The following is a 20338-nucleotide window of genomic DNA, read 5'->3' on the forward strand; positions in this document are numbered from 1 at the left end:
ACAATTTATTAGAAGCTTATTTTAAAAATAAATAAACCTCATTTAAGTTGTTACCTCAAGTAGGCTTCCTTAATGAATTCTCTTCACAAAAAGAACCATTATTTCTGAAGAATGCATTGAAAAATGCTAGACCATGGTGGACTGTTTCACAATGGAAAGACTAGAGCAGGGAGAGATCTCTGTTGATGGTTAAGAGAAAAAGTGGTTTCTGGGAAACTGGGGAGTCCAGAGGATGCATGTAGATGCTCACTCACTGCTGGAGGATGTTTGTCAGTGACAACAGGCCTGGGTGTGGGTGGATAGGAGGCTGGCCTCAGAGAGTGTTTGTCCTGTCAGTGGCAGCCTCTGCTTCTGTTACTAGAGAGGGAATGTAAATAAAACACACTGACACTCTCTGTCTGCGCAGAACCAGCATTCTAGGAGCATTTGTTAGGTGCGCTAGGTAAAGATATGTGGCCAGCCTTGGCACTTGAGGGGCCCCTTGGGATAGCTGCACTCAGACCAGGCGGACCTTGTGCACTTAGTGCAGTGTGTGACGAAGCACCTTCCCCCGAATGACATCCTCACTGCCGCCACCGTCTAAGAAATACTTAACATTCAACTTTACTTTTAAATTATTGTCTCGCCATTTAATGGGGAGCTTCTGGAAAGGTCAGGTGTGGAGGTCTGAGGGCATTTTCAGGAGTCAGTTCTTAACATCTACTTTTACACTTTGAAGTAAGTTTCCTTAGACCAGACAGAAATGAAACGACAATACTTTGCATTGAAGACTCAGACCAAATACAGTATCTTAGAACTGGTCAGCAGTCTTCAGCTGTTCTAGGACCAACTTGCTTCTCATCCAAGTGAAGTTGTTCCCGGCATTTGTGGGTCACAAGTGTTTTTGAATCCGGGAGATAGAAATCTTTTAACTTGTCATGTTGTGAGACAGGATCGTACACTATAGGGCAGAACGGCAGTAACCTCCCAGAAGTCCTCTGCTGAGGCCATCCCAGGACTGGTGGTGTATCTGCACCCCCACATCCAACTAAAAACTGAGATGATGGGAGTGAGCCGGTGCGCTCTCTCTCGGCAGCTACTCAGCTGTCTCCATGAGCTGTCTACAGTTACAGAATATCTGAGCTATTTATCAGTGTCTCTCATAGTCGATGTGACTTGTGGGCACAGGGCTCAGCTGCTGTGTGGAAGGACAGGAGTGAAGTCAGTACAGGGCTCTTCACGGTGGAGGAGAAAAGGCAGGTGCCTGAGGTCTCTGCTGAGGAAGGTTCCTGCTTTTACAGTTGAATGAAGCATTAGGGAACTCAGGAGGAAGTCCATCTCCTTTGAGACTCACACTGGTCCAGGCCAACCATGAGTCTGTCTTGCTCTTAGATTCTTTTCAGGAATCTACCAGAGTCTTGATTAAGGTGTGAGTAATTTGTTATCAGTATGTCTGTATTGATGATAAGTAAGTCGTTGTTATATTGTAAGGGATTATTTCCCTTAATTTCCTTTAAGCTGTTCAGAAACACCTGAAAGATTTGGGCAATCCTAGATAGTAACCTCAAGAAACAAAAATGAACCATCACAATATAAGAATTGAGTTTGTGTACCAGATGTTGAGAATGAAGAAAAAAATGTTTGAAAACAGACTTCAGGGGAGGGGAGCGGTAAATTTGTTTTCAACAAATATTCCCCACTCCAGCATCTTACCACTTTAAATGTGAGGGTTGGTAAGGGAGAACAGAGCCAAGTCTCATAAATCATGAGACAAAAAATTAAGGCTCACTGAACATAAGCCTGCACCATTTTCAGTTTGGAAGTGCTAAAGGTATCCCTGTGCCTTGGAGCCTGTCCTCTTCACACAGTCTACACTAACATTCTTAAGCCAAAGATGCTTTTCAAGTTGGAAACAGCAATTACTGGGGGGTTTGAGGGGTCGGATACGTGGAGGAGGGCAGAGCAATTTTTAGGGCATTGTCTCTTTCCACGATGTAGGATCCAGTGATCAAACTCAGGTCATTAGGCTTGTATACAGCTGTCTTTGCCCGCTGAGCCATCCCACCTAGCAGTTCTGTGGCAGAACTAACCAGTCCACTCTTGTAAGATCTGCATGCCATATCTCAGTAAGGTAGAGCCGAGGACCAGCTCCCACTCTTGCCCACACCTTAAAGGTCCCCTGACTTTTCAGTCCTCATCCATCACATGGACAAACCACATCACCTGTACCAGATGCTTTACAATAATATCAAGAGATCTGGATATTAATATACAGGTACCTACATATATTTAAATTTGGACGATGGAAAATGACTGGCTGCTTTCCGGGGAGATCTCTAACTTTTGTAGGGATAAAGATGGTCTCAATGAAGGAAGCTTGTAATTTGGTTTTTGGTCATTTAACGATTCTGACTATTATAATATTGGTTGCAGAATTTAAATAAGTTACTTTTCTTGCTAATGAAAGTAACAGAAAGTGGAGATGAGTGTGGTGGTGCCAAGTGGCAATTCTAATTCTTAAGAGATAGAAGCAGGTTCAAGAATTCCAAGGCCAGGATGGTCTCAAAAAGTTAAAGAAAGAAAGAAACAAAACAAATGCATAAACACATCTTGATGCAGTCTCTTAATATGCTTGGAATTATTAGCGTTTTTATTTTTACATTTAAAGTATGCTTTATGTTTTCCAAACCTGCTCAGAGGATCTCCAAGACACACCTATGGAACATGTGGCCAGCTCAGGCTCACATGTAATGAGCTAACTGGTACAGACTTATTCATATCTTGATCTATATTGCCAAACAGTATGTATACTGGGGTTTGGGGGCTGAGAGTGAATGAATTTTAAGAAGCTATATTCTTGACTATAGCTTGGAAAAGATTTGAAAGAGTACAATACTAGTTGTCAGACTGTGTGGAGTGCATCCCTTGCCACTGTGTGCTGGATTCATCCTAAGAAATGGTTCATCTGACCCTTTGGTTATTCTCCCTTTGCAAGTTATTCTGTAACAGGCTGGCCTCAAACTCAGATCTACCTGCCTCTGCCTCTCTGCCTCTCTGCCTCTCTGCCTCTCTGCCTCTCTGCCTCTCTCTCTGCCTCTCTGCCTCTGCCTCTCTGCCTCTGCCTCCTAAGTGCTAGGTTCAAAGGCATTATACCGTCCAGGGGAGGGGAGGGAAGAGGAAGGAGGCAGGGAGGGATCAAGGGAGAAGATGGGAAGAGGGAGTTTTTTATACATTATCATTTTCTTGGCTCCATCAATCCCTCCCAGACCCTACTCATCTCCCTATCCACCCAAGTTCATTGTCTTTTGCTTTGTTTTGTTTTTTCTTAAGAAGAGAAAAAAATCAAAACTAAGGAGACTCTATAAGAAATACTAACAAAACTAAACAAAAGGTACACGCAAGGAAAAAAAAATGTAGGGTCCACCTTGTACTGGCCAACCACTCCTCTGCATGGGGCCTGCCCTAGAGTGTGGTTTATACACACAGTGACATTCCATAATCTTGGTACTCTTCATTCATGATTATAATACTCACTTTTTCAAAAGACAACACACTTCCACTACAGTGTTAAAGTCAAAGATCAACTATAAGAATAACTATAGTGGTGAGACTCCCAGGGCTCCTGGCAGGAGGGGGGTGGGGGAGGATGGAAGGAAGCCCTTTGCCTCCTCCTCTCACTTTCCTCTACCTCAGCCTAAGGTCATCTGGATCTGGCCTGGGGAGGTGTATCCGGTGTCTTGCTGGCCCTAGGAAAGCTCCTTCCTACCTCCTCGGGGGTTGGTGGTGTGCCTGACCTGAGAAAAGCTTGAGGCTCCACACCCTGGGCGCTCCTTTTACATCCTAGGTTCCTTTTCAGAGGTAGAAGTGCTGCTTATAGCATGGCTGCTCACTGTAGGGCAGAAACTGGGTCTTAAGAAAGAAGCAAAAATACAGAGAAACCCTGTCTACAAAAAAAAAAAAAAAGAAGCAGCAGCAAAAGTGACTGGGAGGCATGGCCTTAAGGTGGGCACCAGAGAGTTTAAGGGAGTCCTGGGATTTGTTGGCCTGCAGAAACCTTACTGGAAATGGCACTGTGGAAACAGTTGTTTGCATATAGCGGTGCTAAGGGAGAGAGCAACAGCTCCAGGGAGAGAGACTGTAGCACCAACCACCCACTGGCCTGAATGTAAGTGGAAAATCTGCAGACAGCCCTGGCTTAGGCACATGTGGTGGTGGTGATGTCTTTTCTTTGGGACAGTTCTGGACCCAAATAGTTCTGTTAATGTTGGGTCAGTTATTGAGTTATTTTGATATTTAATTGATTGGAGAGAAAACTTAGGAATTTTGAATGAAGGTAGTCCCCAGCAGTGACGACTTAGCTAACGTGAGGCATTGGTTGTTGCCAGAATAGCCAAGCTAATGGTAAGATTCTATACTCCCCCACAGAAAGAAATGATACATTACAGAGAACTCATAATTAAGTATTATACTTGGAATTTATTATGCTTTTTAAAATGGATATTATGGTATTAGGGTCCCAAAGAAGGAAGGAAAAGAAAAGAAACAAATAGCAGTTGGCCCATTCTTCATAAGCAGACTGTGTATCTAAAGCATTAATTCTTCCTCAGATTCTTCCAGATAGCAGCGTGTGTAGGATAAAATTCTAGACAGGATATTCTGTGAATTAAGTATTGTTTTTAATCTGCAAAAGCTTCATTGTTCTTACCTCTGAATTTATGTCAATCGAGTATAACTTTGTAAATAATTTGGGGCACGTACTTCTGACATATACACGTGAGCAGCATAGATGGACACATAGCTGTAACTCTGAAAAAGTTTACTTTCGTCTTTTAAACTTCCTAAAAACCTTAAAATTGATCAAAGCCTTTCCGCTGTGGTTGCTTTTATACCCAATTCAAGTACTTTATCAGAGGAAAATAGGTCCTAATGTGGTACTTGGTTTAGATTTTTATTTTGTTTTTGTTTTTTAATTCTTGTAGCCAAATAGATAAGGTAGTTAATTACATTTTAATGCTTTGTGTTTATATAACCATTTTAGATTAGGGGAAAAATGGTATGGCCTGTAAAATAGACAAAGATTTTCATTAGAAACAGCAGAATCACTTTAGCTGCAAATGAGATTTCTCCTAATATCCTCTGCAGTGGGGCCCTGTGTGTTTAAAAGAGCTATTTGCCAAGAGTAACAAAAAAGGTTTGTACTGTGAATAGTCAATTAAGTGACATTTGAGGCTGGAGAGATTGCTCAGTGGTTGGGGACATCACTGCTCTGACAGGAACTGGGTTCGGTTCCTAGCACACATGGCATCCCTTCTGCTAGGTCCACTTCTTCTGGTCCCTGTGGGCACCAGGCACAGCCATCTACACAGATGTACTACAGGCAAAGCGCCCATATACATAAACAGTTTGAATAGACACCTTGGGAAGGATGAGTAGGGGAGTTATGGTTGACTGCTGTGGACTTAGCAGTACTTGGTCTCTGCCTTCCTGAGGGTTACGGGCTCTGGGGGACACCTGCATGGTGGAAGGAAATGGAATTAACCCCAGGAGACCATGCTTCCTTTTGAAACAGTTGTAAACTCATAGATCACTTTAAAAATAATAACAATGGCAAGCTAGGGGAGACCAAGATTTTAGCTCTATCAACTACCGGGACCTTACTAACTGAGGTTAGTAAGATGTATAAAGTTGGCCTTGTTGGATTGTGTGGCATTTAAGTCAGAGCCTATAGGCTATCAAGCAGTTCGTTCTCCGGTTAACAGAGGTTATAGAAGGACAGTGAGTACCTGGTGGTTGGACTGGAGGGAAAGGTTCATCTATTAGAGCTGTTTATTTCAAACTCGCCTGGATTACGACCCTTGACTTTGGGAGCACTTCATTTCTTTTTCTCTGTGAGTGTGGTGTATACCTATCAAGGTATGCTTGTGGCAGTTGAGGATAGGCTTGGATATTGGCCCTCGTTTGAGGCAGGATCTCCTTTTGTGTTCTGCTGCACTTGGTCAGGCAAGCAGGTCCACCAGCCTGGGGACTCCATCTTCCTGTAAGAGCATTGGGTTTGCACGTGCACCTCTCTCTAGGTGTGTGTGGGTTCTGGGGTTCCAAGCTCATGTCCTTGTGCTATACACTAGGCGCTTACCCACCGAGTCATCTCTGCAGCCCAGCATTTCATTCCCGGCAGTGGACAGAGCACATCACCAGGGTCCATTTCACATAGGAATATAAAAAGCTTTGTTCTCTCATAAAACGCTTTCCTGTGCCACACAGTTAAATTTTATGGCAAAGGGGAAACACCACTTATTAAAATTTACTACCTTCTGAGAAGAAAAACTTGGCAGAATTAATATCATTTAGCACGTTTTTCAAGAAATCCCACCCTGAGCACTTTTTCCTCAAATATTAAATGAGATATTAGTCTGAATTAAGTTTGTTGACAAAAGAGCTGGTAAGCCATGGACATTTACTTTCTGTTTCAGAGCTTTCTTCTTCCTGCTTTTTAAGGTTGTGGTGTCTCCATTTTCCATCTTGTTTTTGATAGCATAGACCCACTCATTTGTAATCTGCCCCTCACCAAGCATGCTTGTCCTGCAGTTCTTTGTATTTTCATGAACACCCCATTCCTTTATGCTCTTAGGGGCTCTGAAGTGTACTTCTTAAAGTGAAATGGTCAGGGTATTAGAATATATAACCTTTGCCATGTCTTATACACCTTGAGTCCTAGAACCCTGCCTAGGGGCCACTAGGGAGTGAAGAAAGGACACATATGGACACACATACATACACTAGCAATGACTGTGGGATCAGGTGGGGTTCTCTACCATTACCAGACAACCTGAAACATCAAGTGTATGGATTAGGTATAGCACAGGGAAGGTTAACTAGTCTGGGTAGGAGGTCTCTATCAAGCTGACACTTCAGTGTATGGATTAGGTATAGCACAGGGGAAGGTTAACTAGTCTGAGTAGGAGGTCTCTATCAGGCTGCAGCCACCCCTCCAAGCACACACACCCCTCAACACACACACTCCCTGGATTACGAAGCCACAGTTGCTAATCTTTGCACACACTGATAAGTATTCATAAAGATTCTTAGACTTCCAAGAAAAGCTTTGCCATTTCTCTCTTGCCTGGCCTGAGTGGGTGATGGCTTTGCCAAGTTCCCAAGGGTCAGTTGGTCTTGGAGTCCTGGACTGGCGGTGCGTGGGGCTTCTTGAGCTTCCTTCATCCCCCTTTCCTCGTTCTTAGTGAGTCTTTATACTTAGTTGAGGACAGGTTCACCTCAGTCTCCACACTAGAGACGGTAAGAAAGAACACAACAGCCCCTCATACCAACAAAAACAAAAGGAATGTTCTAGGGTTAAAAGGATTAAGGCCTTGAAGCTCATCAAGGATTGCTTCTGTAATATTAGCAAGAGAAGTGGTCTGATGGCAAGCCTTTCGTGTTTTTAGGAAGTGCCGATATAATTGGACCATATATTTGCTACCATCATTGAGCTCAACCAGGAGATGGACCCAAATCAGCTCCCAACTCCGGTTTTACTTGAAGGAGCTCTTGTCACACACATGCATTGCTAATCCATATGATGTATTCAATCATACTTAATTTGCCGGGCTGTAGCCCACCCTGAATAATTGATTGAAGCCCATCGGAACTCTAAGTGATTAGAATAGTACCCCTCAAAACAAAGGGAATCATTAATGTAAGTAGGTATGAAAGAGCTGTGACCAAGCATCTGGGTTAAAAAGCTGTGGTCTAAGGATGTAAGTCCAGTATGCTTTTTCCATGGCCAGTTTAACCTATGTGAATATGATGATCAGCCATCTGAGAAATAGAACTGCTGAGTTATTCCCCAGTCCCATGTCTCTTCAAACCTGAAATCAGGATCTTCTCTGGACCCAAGTGACTGTTCCATACCTTCTGGGAAGATATAAGCAAATCCTTTCTTCCCCATTAGCACGGGAGGTAGGTCAAGGTGTTTTTCTGCCACATGTTTCCATTAGCACATTAGGGCTCAGTCTCTTGTTCTGTAGCAGTGAGGCTGTCTTCTGTACAATTCAAGTCATTTAATGTAATATAAGGCCTTGTTTAGAGAATTCTAGAGAAAGGTTTTGCCATTCCTCTGGAGCCTGACCCATATGGGTAATGACGTTGCCAGTTTGCCATGAGCTAATTGGTTTTGGAGCCCTGACAGGTCATGCCCAAACCAAAATACTCATCCACCCAGGGCTTTACTCAGGCAGTTTCCTCCACTCCAAACAGACCTTCGCCGTACAGAGTTTTAAGAAGCCATGAGTTGCATCCACAACTGTAGTGTCCCCAGAGCAATACTGATGGTCAGTATTTGAGAAAAACCATCATTTCATAGTTGCTACCTCAGATACGCTCCTTCACTTGTCAACTAACATGGCTTCCCTCTCCTGAAGCAGTCTTGTGGACATTCTGATACAGGCTACCAAAGACAAAAGATATCAAAAATACACTAAACACTCCCAGAATTAAATCTATAATCTTTGTAAGGGGAAGAAAAACACAAGGATTGCAGTTTGGCTGTGAGGACGTGGAAGCAAGCCTGAGGAAGCCCGTTAAACAGGAAGCTTGTGATGAATGACTTAATCAAGTTGGAACCATTCATAATGGCTTAAAAATTCCTGTTTATATATTCCTTACTTCCTATAACAAAAGTAGCCAGTTTTATTTCCCTCAGTTTGTGTTAAGTGATACCCAAAGCCTTCCATGCATGCATACTACTCCACTCTACCCTGTGTGGTCCTCTGATAGCCGTTGACAGGAGTTAAGAGCCAAGACTCATTGAGACCCTCACTGACTCATTCCAGGACCAGAACCTTTGGTTCTACCTCATCAGGCATCTCCCAGATGCAGGAGGGCTTCCCGTGCTACCCGTGAGTCCCCTCACCTCTCTTTTTGCTGCTGTTTTATATGACAACGGAATCTCCCCCATCCTGTGCTCAGTAGAAGATTACTTTAGATGAATTGTCTTTACTCTGCAATGATTTGATTAACATGAAGCACTTTGAAGCAACGACATGTGAATCCACAACAGTTTGGTAATCTGCAGTTTACACGTTAGGTGGCTTACAAAGAGCCACCTAACACCTACGTCTTAGAGTGCAGACCAGATGAATTACTGTGCGTTAGACCTTTTAGGACAGCTTTGGGATCACCAAAGAAGTGTCAAGACTTGTGTAGACAGATTATGGTTTAGGGGGTATTCAGGTGAGAATAGGGCTCTGAAATGAAATCATCTTTATGGATAGGCATGGATTAACTGTCCATAGCAAGTCTTCTGTTACAACATGTTTTTGAGTCAAATTTTATGCACAGTATTAACAATTTATGTTTCTAAACACAGACTGTTGAGTAAATGTCACATGATTTCCTTCTCACAAGCATACTGGACTATTTTAAGTCATTTTTATTAGTAGTCCAAATTGGAACTCTGTTAAATAGTGGTTTTTGCTAGTTCAGTCTTTACTGTGTTTTCACTTGGAAGTATAAGAAAGGAAGCAAAAGGAGGGGATCGATGCTTGCTGGGTGTATGTAACAGCTGTGTGCAATTAGAAGGTTCAGAAATGAGGGAAAATACTTTGTGAACATCTAGTTTGTCTAGCATTTTTTAAAGAATTTCCAAAATCTCTACAACTGGGAGCTTTTTAGTCATATGTTCCAGTCTGACCATGAGGTTCTTTGTGTTGGTTATGGACAACTCCTATACAGCCAGGTGGCACCTCTCAGCATTTGAGGATCTCTGGGGATCATCTTGTTTTCTTCCTGAGTCTTCATAAGTCTCTTTATGTAGGCTTTCCCTGGGATAATACATACCTGGAACTCAGTGAAGCTGCTGTGGTTTTCTGTCATAAAGAAGAACTCACTAGGAAACAAGTCATATTGTATAAGTTTATTAGCCATTAAGGCAAACTATGGGTTTGCAAAGTAGTAAGTGGAATTATTCCTTCTCCCCCAATGTATACTCATGTAACTCTAGTGTGTTGTTTTGATTCTTGATACAAGTGAATGCAAAGAGGTAGTTTTTGTCAGCTTGCAGCAATCTTATAGGTAAGAGTTACAAATCACAAAGCCTTGTCTGAGTTCTGTCGGGGATGGGGGCTTCTTTCTTCTGCCCTAGTTTCCCCCTTTCTAAAGTGGGACCATTGACATCTGTCTGCATGTAGACTTCCCATAGGGTTGTTACAAGAGATGAGATCTAGCTACTACAGTACACTATAAAGAAAGAACTATCAAGTGCAGAGGCCAGGATTCATGAGCAAGGTGCACTCAGCATCAAGTGCTGCCTGGTGGTTATTAGTGTTTGAAAAGAAAGAACAAGGGTGCACTTAGAATAGAAAAGTAGAAAGAAATACTTAATGTACAAAGACCTTGGCCTTCACACAGGCTGAGAAACAAGCTCAAGTATGACTCAGGTCAGACCCCAGGGTCTGGAAATCAGGATGAAGAGAGATGTCTAAGAAGCACCAGATCCACCAGTAGTGACAGGAACTGAAACTAGTGCAGGGGACAGGGCAGTCTTTTTTTTTTTTTTTCCAAGACTTTGGGGGTAGTGAGAGGCACAGAGTCTGTGTTGGACTAACTTATGACTAGTTCCTTACCTCTGATTTTTGTTGGAGATTCAGCATTCCTAGAAGTCTACTACAATGGATGAGTTGTTTCCAATGTTTTGTTTTTAAATTGCATGCCCTTTTTGATAGGGCTTCAAGTTGTTTATGCAGTTCAGATATATTGTGTGTGTTCTCTAGCACATTGTTGAACATAGAACTTCAAAGTAAATGCATGTCTTACAGTTTTATAGATTCTGCACTTCAGTGACTGCCTGATGATTACTTTTGACTGGAAGGATAAAAACATCTTGGATGGGAGGACAAGAAACAAATGACCCTGTCCTGTGTCTCCAGGGCTCTCCACTTTCCTCCTAGTGCCTGGCATTTTCCACCCTGGAAGAGTACAGTAGATCTCAATCAAAACCAACCCAGTTGAGATGCCCGGCTATGGCCATTGAAGCAGCTCTGCTCTGGCCAGCAAGGACTGTAGAAAACTGACTGTAGTGTTTGAATTTAGTCTCAGTGTGTGTGTAGTGAGAAACCATCAGACCTTTCTCGACACTAGTTGCTATTTCCCATAAATAAGATGAATGCCTTGTGCTGGTTGGAATACTGGAATCTGGTTATCTTATATGTATATATTATATACACATACAAAACATGATAATGGTGTCCTAGTGGTGTTATTATCTTCATTCATATTGATGGAAACAAGCGTTTTTACATTTGCTACCTTGCTGAGTATGTTGGGCTGTCCTTGAGATAGAAGAAGCTGAGGGGGAAGTTGGCAGCTCTGTGAGGGTCATCTGTCGGTTTGTCATGTGACTCCTCACTTACTTACTCCCTTCCTTTCACACAACCTCTGGAGGCTAGCCTATGTCCTCAGTCCTTCCTACTTCCTTTTCTGCTTTCTGTACCATGAGCTGTCCTAATTTGGAACATGAATAGATTCCTAAAAGATGTACACTAAGATGTCACATCTTCCCTGTAATGTTTTTGGGGTGTCAGTCAACAAAGGTTTGTTGAACTCATCTGTGTGTAGAACATCTTTTAGAGGCTTTGAGGTTAGAAACTTGTTTAATCTTGTGTTTAAAGAACGTGGAGTCTGGTCTGTAGGGGACATAGAGTAGAATACTCAGGAGCAGGACAAGTTGAACATCAATCAGAGTACACCAGGCTTATGTCTTCCTTACTGGCAGAGCTCGTCTGGGTCAGGCTTCCTTAGAATGTGCTTGCAGTGTTCAGCCATTCAGGTAGCATCAGGGATGTGTCTGAGGCTTCACTGGGCCCAGAAAGCCAGCAGGCAAGTATGGCTGGGACAGAAGAGATGCTGCCTTAGCTCTTCAATAATGGCATCATACAGACACAGTATTTGGGTGAGTGTGCAGCACTGGGTCCTCATTCCCATCTATTTCCTCACAGAATGTTTGTTGGGAGCACAAAATCTCAGAGCTCTCTCAGTTGCAGGCAGTTCTCGGCAGACAATTGTGAGCGTAGCACCTCAAGCCTGCTCCTCTTTAGTGTCCCACTGGCTGCATGAAAAACAGGAATTTATGTAACAAGCCCTGCACAGCAAACGTTTTCCTGTTGTGGGGGTGGGTGGGTAATTGTTGGCAAAGTTAGTATACAGCTCTATTACTCAGAGTGACCTGAAATGTCCTCAGAAAAATATGTAGTGTGATATTTTGATAAGTAAAGGATTGCTATGGCCAAAAAAAAGAGAGAGAGAGAAAAAAAAAGAAAAACAAGCAGAAGAAGTCCAAGCACTTAATGGCTACTAACCCTGAAGTTAGAGAAGTATTTTTAAACTTTTTAGGAGTCTTCGTTACTATGTCGTCTTTAGTCCTGCTGAAAATGCCCCTCCCCAGTCTGTGCTTTCCGTGGTCTGGCAGAGCCGCCCTGGGCTTGCAGAGCTGTACCCCCTTCCCCTGTTAGTTTCAGGCAGTCAGGAAGCTAGCTGATCTCTGGAAAGATCTCCTCCCCTATACTCTCTTTATTATTAACTAAATGCAGTGTGACAGGACAGGAGTCAAGCTTCCTCTCTCCTAGAGGTTTTATCAGAGTTTATCTGTGTGTCTATTGTGTTTAAAGAACAAAATTGTCATGATGGAATATTGTGCAAATGCCCAGACTCTCAGCCTGTAGATGGCTTTGGAGAATGCAGTTACGGGGCTGGCTGCTTTCCAGGCCTGCCCAGGCAGGCTGCTGCTTTTAAGAAGGAATTGGGAATATTGGTCACTGGTGTTGGTGGACATGGTAGCCAAAGCTGTAGCTCTGGGTCTCTGGGTGATAGGGTGGAGGGTGACAGGGAGGTGAGGACAAGGAATGTTTTTGAAAATAAATGGGATTGAGATACAGCATGAAAGAAATGTATTCCTTAGCCTTTTGGGAGATATTTGGAGTTCAAGACCTGCCCCTCATAACACTCCTAGAGCTGAGATAGAGCACAAGTGGAAGAACAGAATGACGGCTCAGGAGAGACTACCATTGCCATATACCCACATACCTGCCTGGCATCCAACCAGAAGGCTCCTGTTGAGCCATGTCTGATCCGCCCTCACCATGCACCCTGGCAGAAGAACTTAACACATAGATAGCTGTGTGTTGCAATCCTTGGGTGGAATGTAGTGCAGAGTGCATTTTAAAATACGAGTTTCTAAGCTCTCTTAGGCCTCTGACTAACTTCTGTCTCTGTGTAGAACGTGAGGCTACCACTGTACTCGTTTTCCACCTCTTGTTGAGAAAAGGCACGACGGTACTCAGGGTCGTGGGGAAGTCCGACACCCTGTGTATTGTTCTGGTCTGGTACAGTGGTTGGCACTTTGAGCACCTTCATTCCCTGTCAACAACATGAGGATGTGGGCATTGTGGCTGCCTCCTTGCATGACCACAAATCTAGTTAGAGTCTTTTTGTGGTCCAAGAGGGGTCACAGAGTATTTGGGCAACTAAGCCTTGTACTTGGTTGGCAGAGAAAACCAAAAGTCAAGAAGCCAGGTGCCCAGCATAGCTCTGCCCTGAGGATTGTGAGGTGTCCAGAATACTGCCCCTGGGCTTGGCATTAAGTCCCTTCAGAGCTGCCAGGTGAATATATAGCAGCTGTGCTGGGGCAGAAAGCTTAGGACTCTTTGGCCTAAGTGTTCGTTACATTCTTAGATTTGTGCTACAGGATCCTCCACACATCACAAGGCACACTGGGGTTTCCTTGTCTTCATCTAAGAACTAAGAGACTGACCTGTATGCTCCCGTATATTTGCAATTTGCACACATTTGCTGTGGCTTTGTTGTAATATCTGTCTGCACATCCACTGAGTAGGAGCGGAAGGACTTCAGGCAGTTGGGGAGCTTTCCTCACCTCAGCCTCCCTTCTAGTTACCGCTCTGGACAGCATAATTTCTACAGTGTCCTGAAGTTAGTGGTTTGCTTAGAGCAGAGACAGTCTCACATTTGAACGTTTCATTTTATGACAAGTTACTTTCTCAAGAAAGTAGCTTTTCTTTATATTTATTTTTACTTGCTGATACAAAGACTCTGGTGGTATAAACTAATTTAGGTCTGAACTTTTGGGAGGATCTCTTTACCTATTTATTTATTTATTTATTTATTTATTTAAAGTAGTTCAAACTAGTCTCAGACTCAAAATCCTCCTACCTTTCCCTGCCATGAGCTGAGATTATAAGTGGATATTGTGTGTTGCTTTGGGGGTTTTGTTCCTGAGTGGGGATAGATCCTGCTTCATCTTCCTTTCTGTTACCTCTGTTACCTGGGTTTATGAACCCAGTGACAGAGAATGTCACTTTGTAGAAATGGTGTTTATTTCACCTGAAAAAAATTGGGAAGTGCTTTGTTTTTTAGTCAGGGTCAAGAACTGTATAAAAGAAATATATGAAAATCAATACATGTTTGTATGCATGTATAAAAGAATACAAATCTAGAGAAGTGCCTTTTTTAAGATGCTATTTTTCCTATACCAATTTGAATTTTTTTTTTTTTTGTTTTTGTTTTTGTTTTTCAAGACAGGGTTTCTCTGTGTAGCCCTGGCTGTCCTGGAACTCACTCTGTAGACCAGGCTGGCCTCGAACTCAGAAATCCTCCTGCCTCTGCCTCCCAAGTGCTGGGATTAAAGGCGTGCACCACCACCACCTGGCAGCGAACTCTTTATAGTGAGTTTATTACTGCTGTTGAGAGCCAGTGAGGTGGCTTTTGTTGCTGCACAAGGTTGATCCTCAGAACCCAAGTAAAGGTAGACAGACGGTGGAGAGAGACTCCAAAAGTTGTCTTCTGACCCCCATGCCTGTGCTGTGTGCTTTATGCTAGGGCATAAAGTACTGTGGTACATTCGCCATCCACACAAATTAAGAGCTGTTAGGCTGTTCAGATTGGACACTGTATATATATGATCCATGTTGAACAGTAAGTTTTTCAAGGCGGAAGTGCTGTACTTCTAACATATTGTTTTGCTTTACAGAATTCAATTCGCCATAATCTGTCCCTACACAGCAAGTTCATTCGAGTACAGAATGAAGGAACTGGAAAAAGTTCTTGGTGGATGCTCAATCCAGAGGGAGGCAAGAGTGGAAAGTCGCCCCGGAGAAGAGCTGCATCTATGGACAACAACAGTAAATTTGCTAAGAGCCGAGGGCGGGCCGCTAAGAAAAAAGCATCTCTTCAATCTGGGCAAGAGGGTCCTGGAGACAGCCCTGGGTCTCAGTTTTCTAAGTGGCCTGCGAGTCCTGGGTCCCACAGCAATGATGACTTTGATAACTGGAGTACATTTCGTCCTCGAACCAGCTCAAATGCTAGCACCATCAGTGGGAGACTGTCTCCCATCATGACAGAACAGGATGACCTGGGAGATGGGGATGTACATTCCTTGGTATATCCACCCTCTGCTGCCAAAATGGCTTCTACACTGCCCAGTCTGTCTGAAATCAGCAATCCAGAAAACATGGAGAACCTTCTGGATAATCTAAATCTTCTCTCATCCCCTACATCTTTAACTGTGTCAACCCAGTCCTCACCTGGCAGCATGATGCAGCAGACACCTTGCTATTCTTTTGCACCGCCAAACACCAGTCTAAATTCAGCCAGCCCAAACTACTCAAAGTACACATACGGCCAATCCAGCATGACCCCTTTGCCCCAGATGCCTATGCAGACACTTCAGGACAGCAAATCAGGCTATGGAGGATTGAACCAGTATAACTGTGCCCCAGGACTCTTGAAAGAGTTGCTGACTTCTGACTCTCCTCCTCACGGTGACATTATGTCACCAGTTGATCCTGGAGTGGCTCAGCCTAACAGTCGGGTCCTGGGCCAAAGTGTAATGATGGGCCCTAATTCAGTCATGCCAGCCTATGGCAGCCAGGCGTCTCATAACAAAATGATGAACCCTAGTTCCCACACCCACCCTGGACATGCACCGCAAACGTCTTCAGTCAATGGCCGTGCCCTGCCCCATGTGGTGAACACCATGCCTCACACATCTGCAATGAACCGCTTGACCCCAGTGAAGACACCTTTACAAGTGCCTCTGCCCCACCCCATGCAGATGAGTGCCCTGGGCAGCTACTCCTCTGTGAGCAGCTGCAATGGCTATGGGAGGATGGGTGTCCTCCACCAGGAGAAGCTCCCCAGTGACTTGGATGGCATGTTTATTGAGCGCTTGGACTGTGACATGGAGTCCATCATTCGGAATGACCTCATGGATGGAGATACCTTGGATTTTAACTTTGATAATGTGTTGCCCAACCAAAGCTTCCCACACAGTGTCAAGACTACAACACACAGCTGGGTGTCAGGCTAAGAGTTAGTGAGCAGGTAAGTTTATTCACTCCAGTATCAAAAGGCCTTTTGAAAAAGGGATATAGTACCATGTGTCTTACATGGTTAGACATTTAAAAGGAAAAAAACAGTTAAAAAAAGCTTAATTAAAGACAAGATCTTAAGTAGCCAGCATCCCTACCACACCTGGCTTACATGGTGCCGGGATCTAACCCAGGGCAGCACTCGGACAGAGCTGAGCCCGTGGTTGTGTTAGGCTTTGTTCTGATGTCACCTGATTGTGATATTAGATTTCGGGGAAGCACCTGTTACTTTCCACTGCCCACCCTCCCTCCCTCCATTTATCAGTTTGCCTTTTGAGGTTAAAATAGAGTGCAGATTCCTTTAGCAGCTTCTAAGACTTTGTTTTCACTGTTGGATGGCTCATTCTTTCCACCAGTTCTTAAATAAATGAACACATTTGATACAAATCAGATGCCAAGGTCTTTTTTTTTTTCTCCCATTTTTTTCAATAAAGAAAAAATTTACCTGTTGGATGATTTTGGAGCCGTTTGAGAAAGCTGTAGCTTCCCCCATCCCCAACTTGATAAGTATAATTGAATTGAATATGACTATATTTTTATTGTGTGTGTGTTTTTCCCCCTTAGGCTGCATTTAAAAGTCCTTCAGATTGTCTGACAGCAGGAACTGAGGAGCAGTCCAAAGATGCCCTTCACCCTTCCTTTTAGTTTTCTTGATTAAAAAAAAAAATCCCTTTTTCCTTTCGTCAGACTTGGCAGCAGCAGCACTTTCCTGTGCAGGATGTTTGCCCAGCGTTCGCAGGTTATGTGCTCCTGTAGATAAGGACTGTGCCATTGGGAATCATTACAACGAAGTGCCAAACTCACTACACCATGTAACTGCAGAAAAGACTTTCAGATCCTGCTGTGCTTTCAAGTTTTGTATATATGCAGGAGATACAGAATTGTATTTGTATGTGTGTTTTTTTTAATATCTACTTGGTCCAAGGAAAGTTTATACTCTTTTGTAACACTGTGATGGTCTCACGTCTTGATAAACTTTGCTTTGTACTACCTGTGTTCTGCTAAAGTGAGGAATCATGAACTGAGATCTCCATTCTGCACCTCTGCTGAACGACGGAACCTGCTCATCTTGCCACAGGATTCGTATGAGAGCCAAGTAGCCGGTGATCAATCTGCTGAATTAGTGGACTTGTCAAACTTTGGGGCAGAATGAGATTAAGTGCCAGCTTTGTACAGGTCTTTTCTATTATTTTTGTTGTTGTTTATTTTGTTATTTGCAAATTTGTACAAACACCTTAAAATGGTTCTAATTTCCAGATAAATGACTTTTGATGTTATTGTAGGACTCAACGTTTTTTGGAATAGATACCGAACTGTAATGCTTTCTTAAAACTAGAGTCACTTTGTTACCTTGTCTGCCTATAAATTTGTGAAATCAGAGGTATTTGGGGGCAGCATTCATAATTTTCATTTTGTATTTCTAACTGGATTAGTACTAATTTTATACGTGCTCAACTGGTTTGTACACTTTGGGACGCTACCTGATGATGTTTCTGACTAATCTTAAATCATTGTAATTAGTACTTGCATATTCAACGTTTCTGGCCATTTGGGCAGGAAAGTGATGTATAGTTACAGACACTCTGTTTTGTATGTAGATTTCTGTGTGTATTTTAAAGAAACTTCACTTGCTTCTGTTACCCTGTGAATTGTGTACAGCGTGTAGCACCAGGTCTGCAGATAGATGCCCCATGCCACGTTCTTACAGCCCCCCTAGGGAGGCCCTGCCAGATGATGCCCCATGCCATGTTGTCACAGTTCCCATAAGGAAGCCTCCTGTCTGTTGCTCAGTAAAGGGGGACTTTATCTGAGATGATGATCTTTGTCTAACTGGGGTTCTCCTCCTACTCCGAGCTCTTGGTTTTTGTCCAGGATGGAGGTGGTGTTATGGCTGTGTCCTGAAGAATCATGTCAGTTCTCAGTCTCCCCCTCTGTTCTCTCAGGCTCTGAACAATGTAAACCGAAGGAGGAAGTTTACAAATCGGACTTCAGTGATTTATGGAGTGCGTTGTGTTCTTAAGTACAGGCAGTGGCAGAATTAGTAAAAAAAAAAAAAAAAATTGAGACAGTAAACTTGAAAACCAGCCAGCTATAAATGTACATTTATTTTGAAATCCTTAGCATAAGAGTTTGAGAGGTTTTTTTTTTCAACTTTGAGCAGCCTAGCCTGTGTCTCATTAAGTTTTTATACTTTCTAGTTACCTGAAATTCTACCAGACCAGGATAATTGGGTTTTGCCTCCCATTCCGTCCATCAGCATTTCCAAGTCATCCATCGAGATTCCTGACTCTCCCACAATTTGAGGAATAGATAGATGTACCACAGCGTCTGTCTTTGGCCTTCTTGAGAAGGCCTGGTTTCCATGCAGAAGCCCAAATTCCACTTGTTGGTTTTTAGTATGTTACTTACCTCTCCATTTGGTGTGTGTGTGTGTGTGTATACAGGAATAGAATGTCCCTGGTTTTCACCGTTGGCCAGCTTTGTCGGAAGCTTCCCACCGTGACTTGTACTATTGTACACATGTATTGAGCCACTGCTCCTCTGACCGCCTTTGTTTGGGCACTCCAAACAGGGCTTATTTTAGAAATGAATTCCTCCAAGCAGAACCTCCTACAAATGGAGTAGAATTTACTGGTGTCAGAGAACTCAGGTCTCCCTTCCTCCTCCAGCTGCCATTTCTTACCATTGCAGAAAGAGCTTCTGCATGTAATCATTCAACAGGGGCAGCTGCAGCCCTCGTCAGTGGTCTGCTTGCTGGAGGTCACTGAGTGACTTGGAGGTGTCTCTTCTTTCAAAAACTGTAGATTTCAACACCAAACCCCATATTTTTTTTTCTTTTCTAGTGTTAAGATCATAGTGTGAATCATGGGGCACAGCAAAGTCCAGGAAAGGCTTCTTGTCCGTTTTGAAAACAAACATCAAACTTGTGACCTCTGAGAATCCTTTTCTGTGAGAATGTTCACTTTCTGGTATATTATTGTACATGATTGCTCTGTGAAAAGACTTCACCTATGCAGCCTTGTTTATTTCCTTTGGTTTGTACTGTTGTTAAGAGCATATTGTATTATAGAGCTATTCGGATATTTTAAATATAAAGATGTATTGTTTCCATAATATAGATGTATGGAATATATTTAGGTGATAGATGTACAACTTGGAAAGTCCTGCTTGGACAAACCGAGTCTAAGTTAATTAGCAAATATTATATCCTGGTGAGCAGTAAATCCCGGACCTAACAGTAAGAGGATAAAGTCACTTAAAATGGAAACAGTTCCCCAAAGGTGTACAATTTGAACTTCTTCAACTGCTTAATATATGGCTCCCCTTTTCCCCTCAAAAAACCTTGAAGTTCTTAGTTTCAGCTCTCAAAAGTTACTGATTTTAAGTGAAAAGTCTCTCTGTGGTTTCATCTGGGGAGTGATCGTTCAGTATAGTGTGCATTGTGCTTTATGCAAACAAAACAGCCTGGCCCTGTGGCCAGGGATAGACAGCCTTGTAAGTCCCATCAGGATAGAGTCCCACCCTCCCACACACTTCACCACTGGAGTTGAGTAACAGTGCAAATGCCTTGTTCCTGTTCCAATACTATCTGAGAAGTGCCTGATGATGATGATGATGTACTTACAGATACAAGAACAATCCTTACTATAAATTGTATAAAGCCATAAATGTACATAAATTATCTTTAAGTGGCTTGGTGTGTTTCTTTCCTTAGTGTTCAAAAGTTCTTAAGCAAGCATGTTTTTATGTAGCTATCAAGCATGTGAGTTAGATCGTCAGCCCCAGTGTTAATGGCATATTCAGCTCTGCCATTTCCTTTGGAAGAAAGAAGGAACCATCTCCATATGACCAAACCATGGCCCCCTAATGTGAAGAAGTGCAGTCTAAAATTAGCAGTCTAGAGAGCAGTGGTTCTCAATGTGTGG

The 20338-nt window shown here is 43.0% G+C and overlaps 1 protein-coding gene across 2 annotated transcripts in view; it reads left to right on the plus strand.

The window, feature by feature from the left end:
- Positions 1–20106, plus strand: part of Foxo1 (forkhead box O1) — an 81655-nt gene extending 61549 nt beyond the window's left edge. Inside the window, exons 2-3 of one of the 2 annotated variants that reach the window (XM_028763624.1) lie at positions 15014–16365; positions 16977–20106. In XM_028763624.1, coding sequence (XP_028619457.1) covers positions 15014–16351 — 1338 coding nt within the window. In that variant the 3' untranslated portion in view covers positions 16352–16365; positions 16977–20106. The remainder of the gene's footprint in view (positions 1–15013; positions 16366–16976) is intronic. The other variant, XM_028763625.1, reaches the window with a different exon arrangement.
- Positions 20107–20338: the final 232 nt, after the last annotated feature.

This window comes from Grammomys surdaster, unplaced genomic scaffold (assembly GCF_004785775.1).
Source record: "Grammomys surdaster isolate TR1022 unplaced genomic scaffold, NIH_TR_1.0 139, whole genome shotgun sequence".
Taxonomy (NCBI): Eukaryota; Metazoa; Chordata; class Mammalia; order Rodentia; family Muridae; genus Grammomys; species Grammomys surdaster.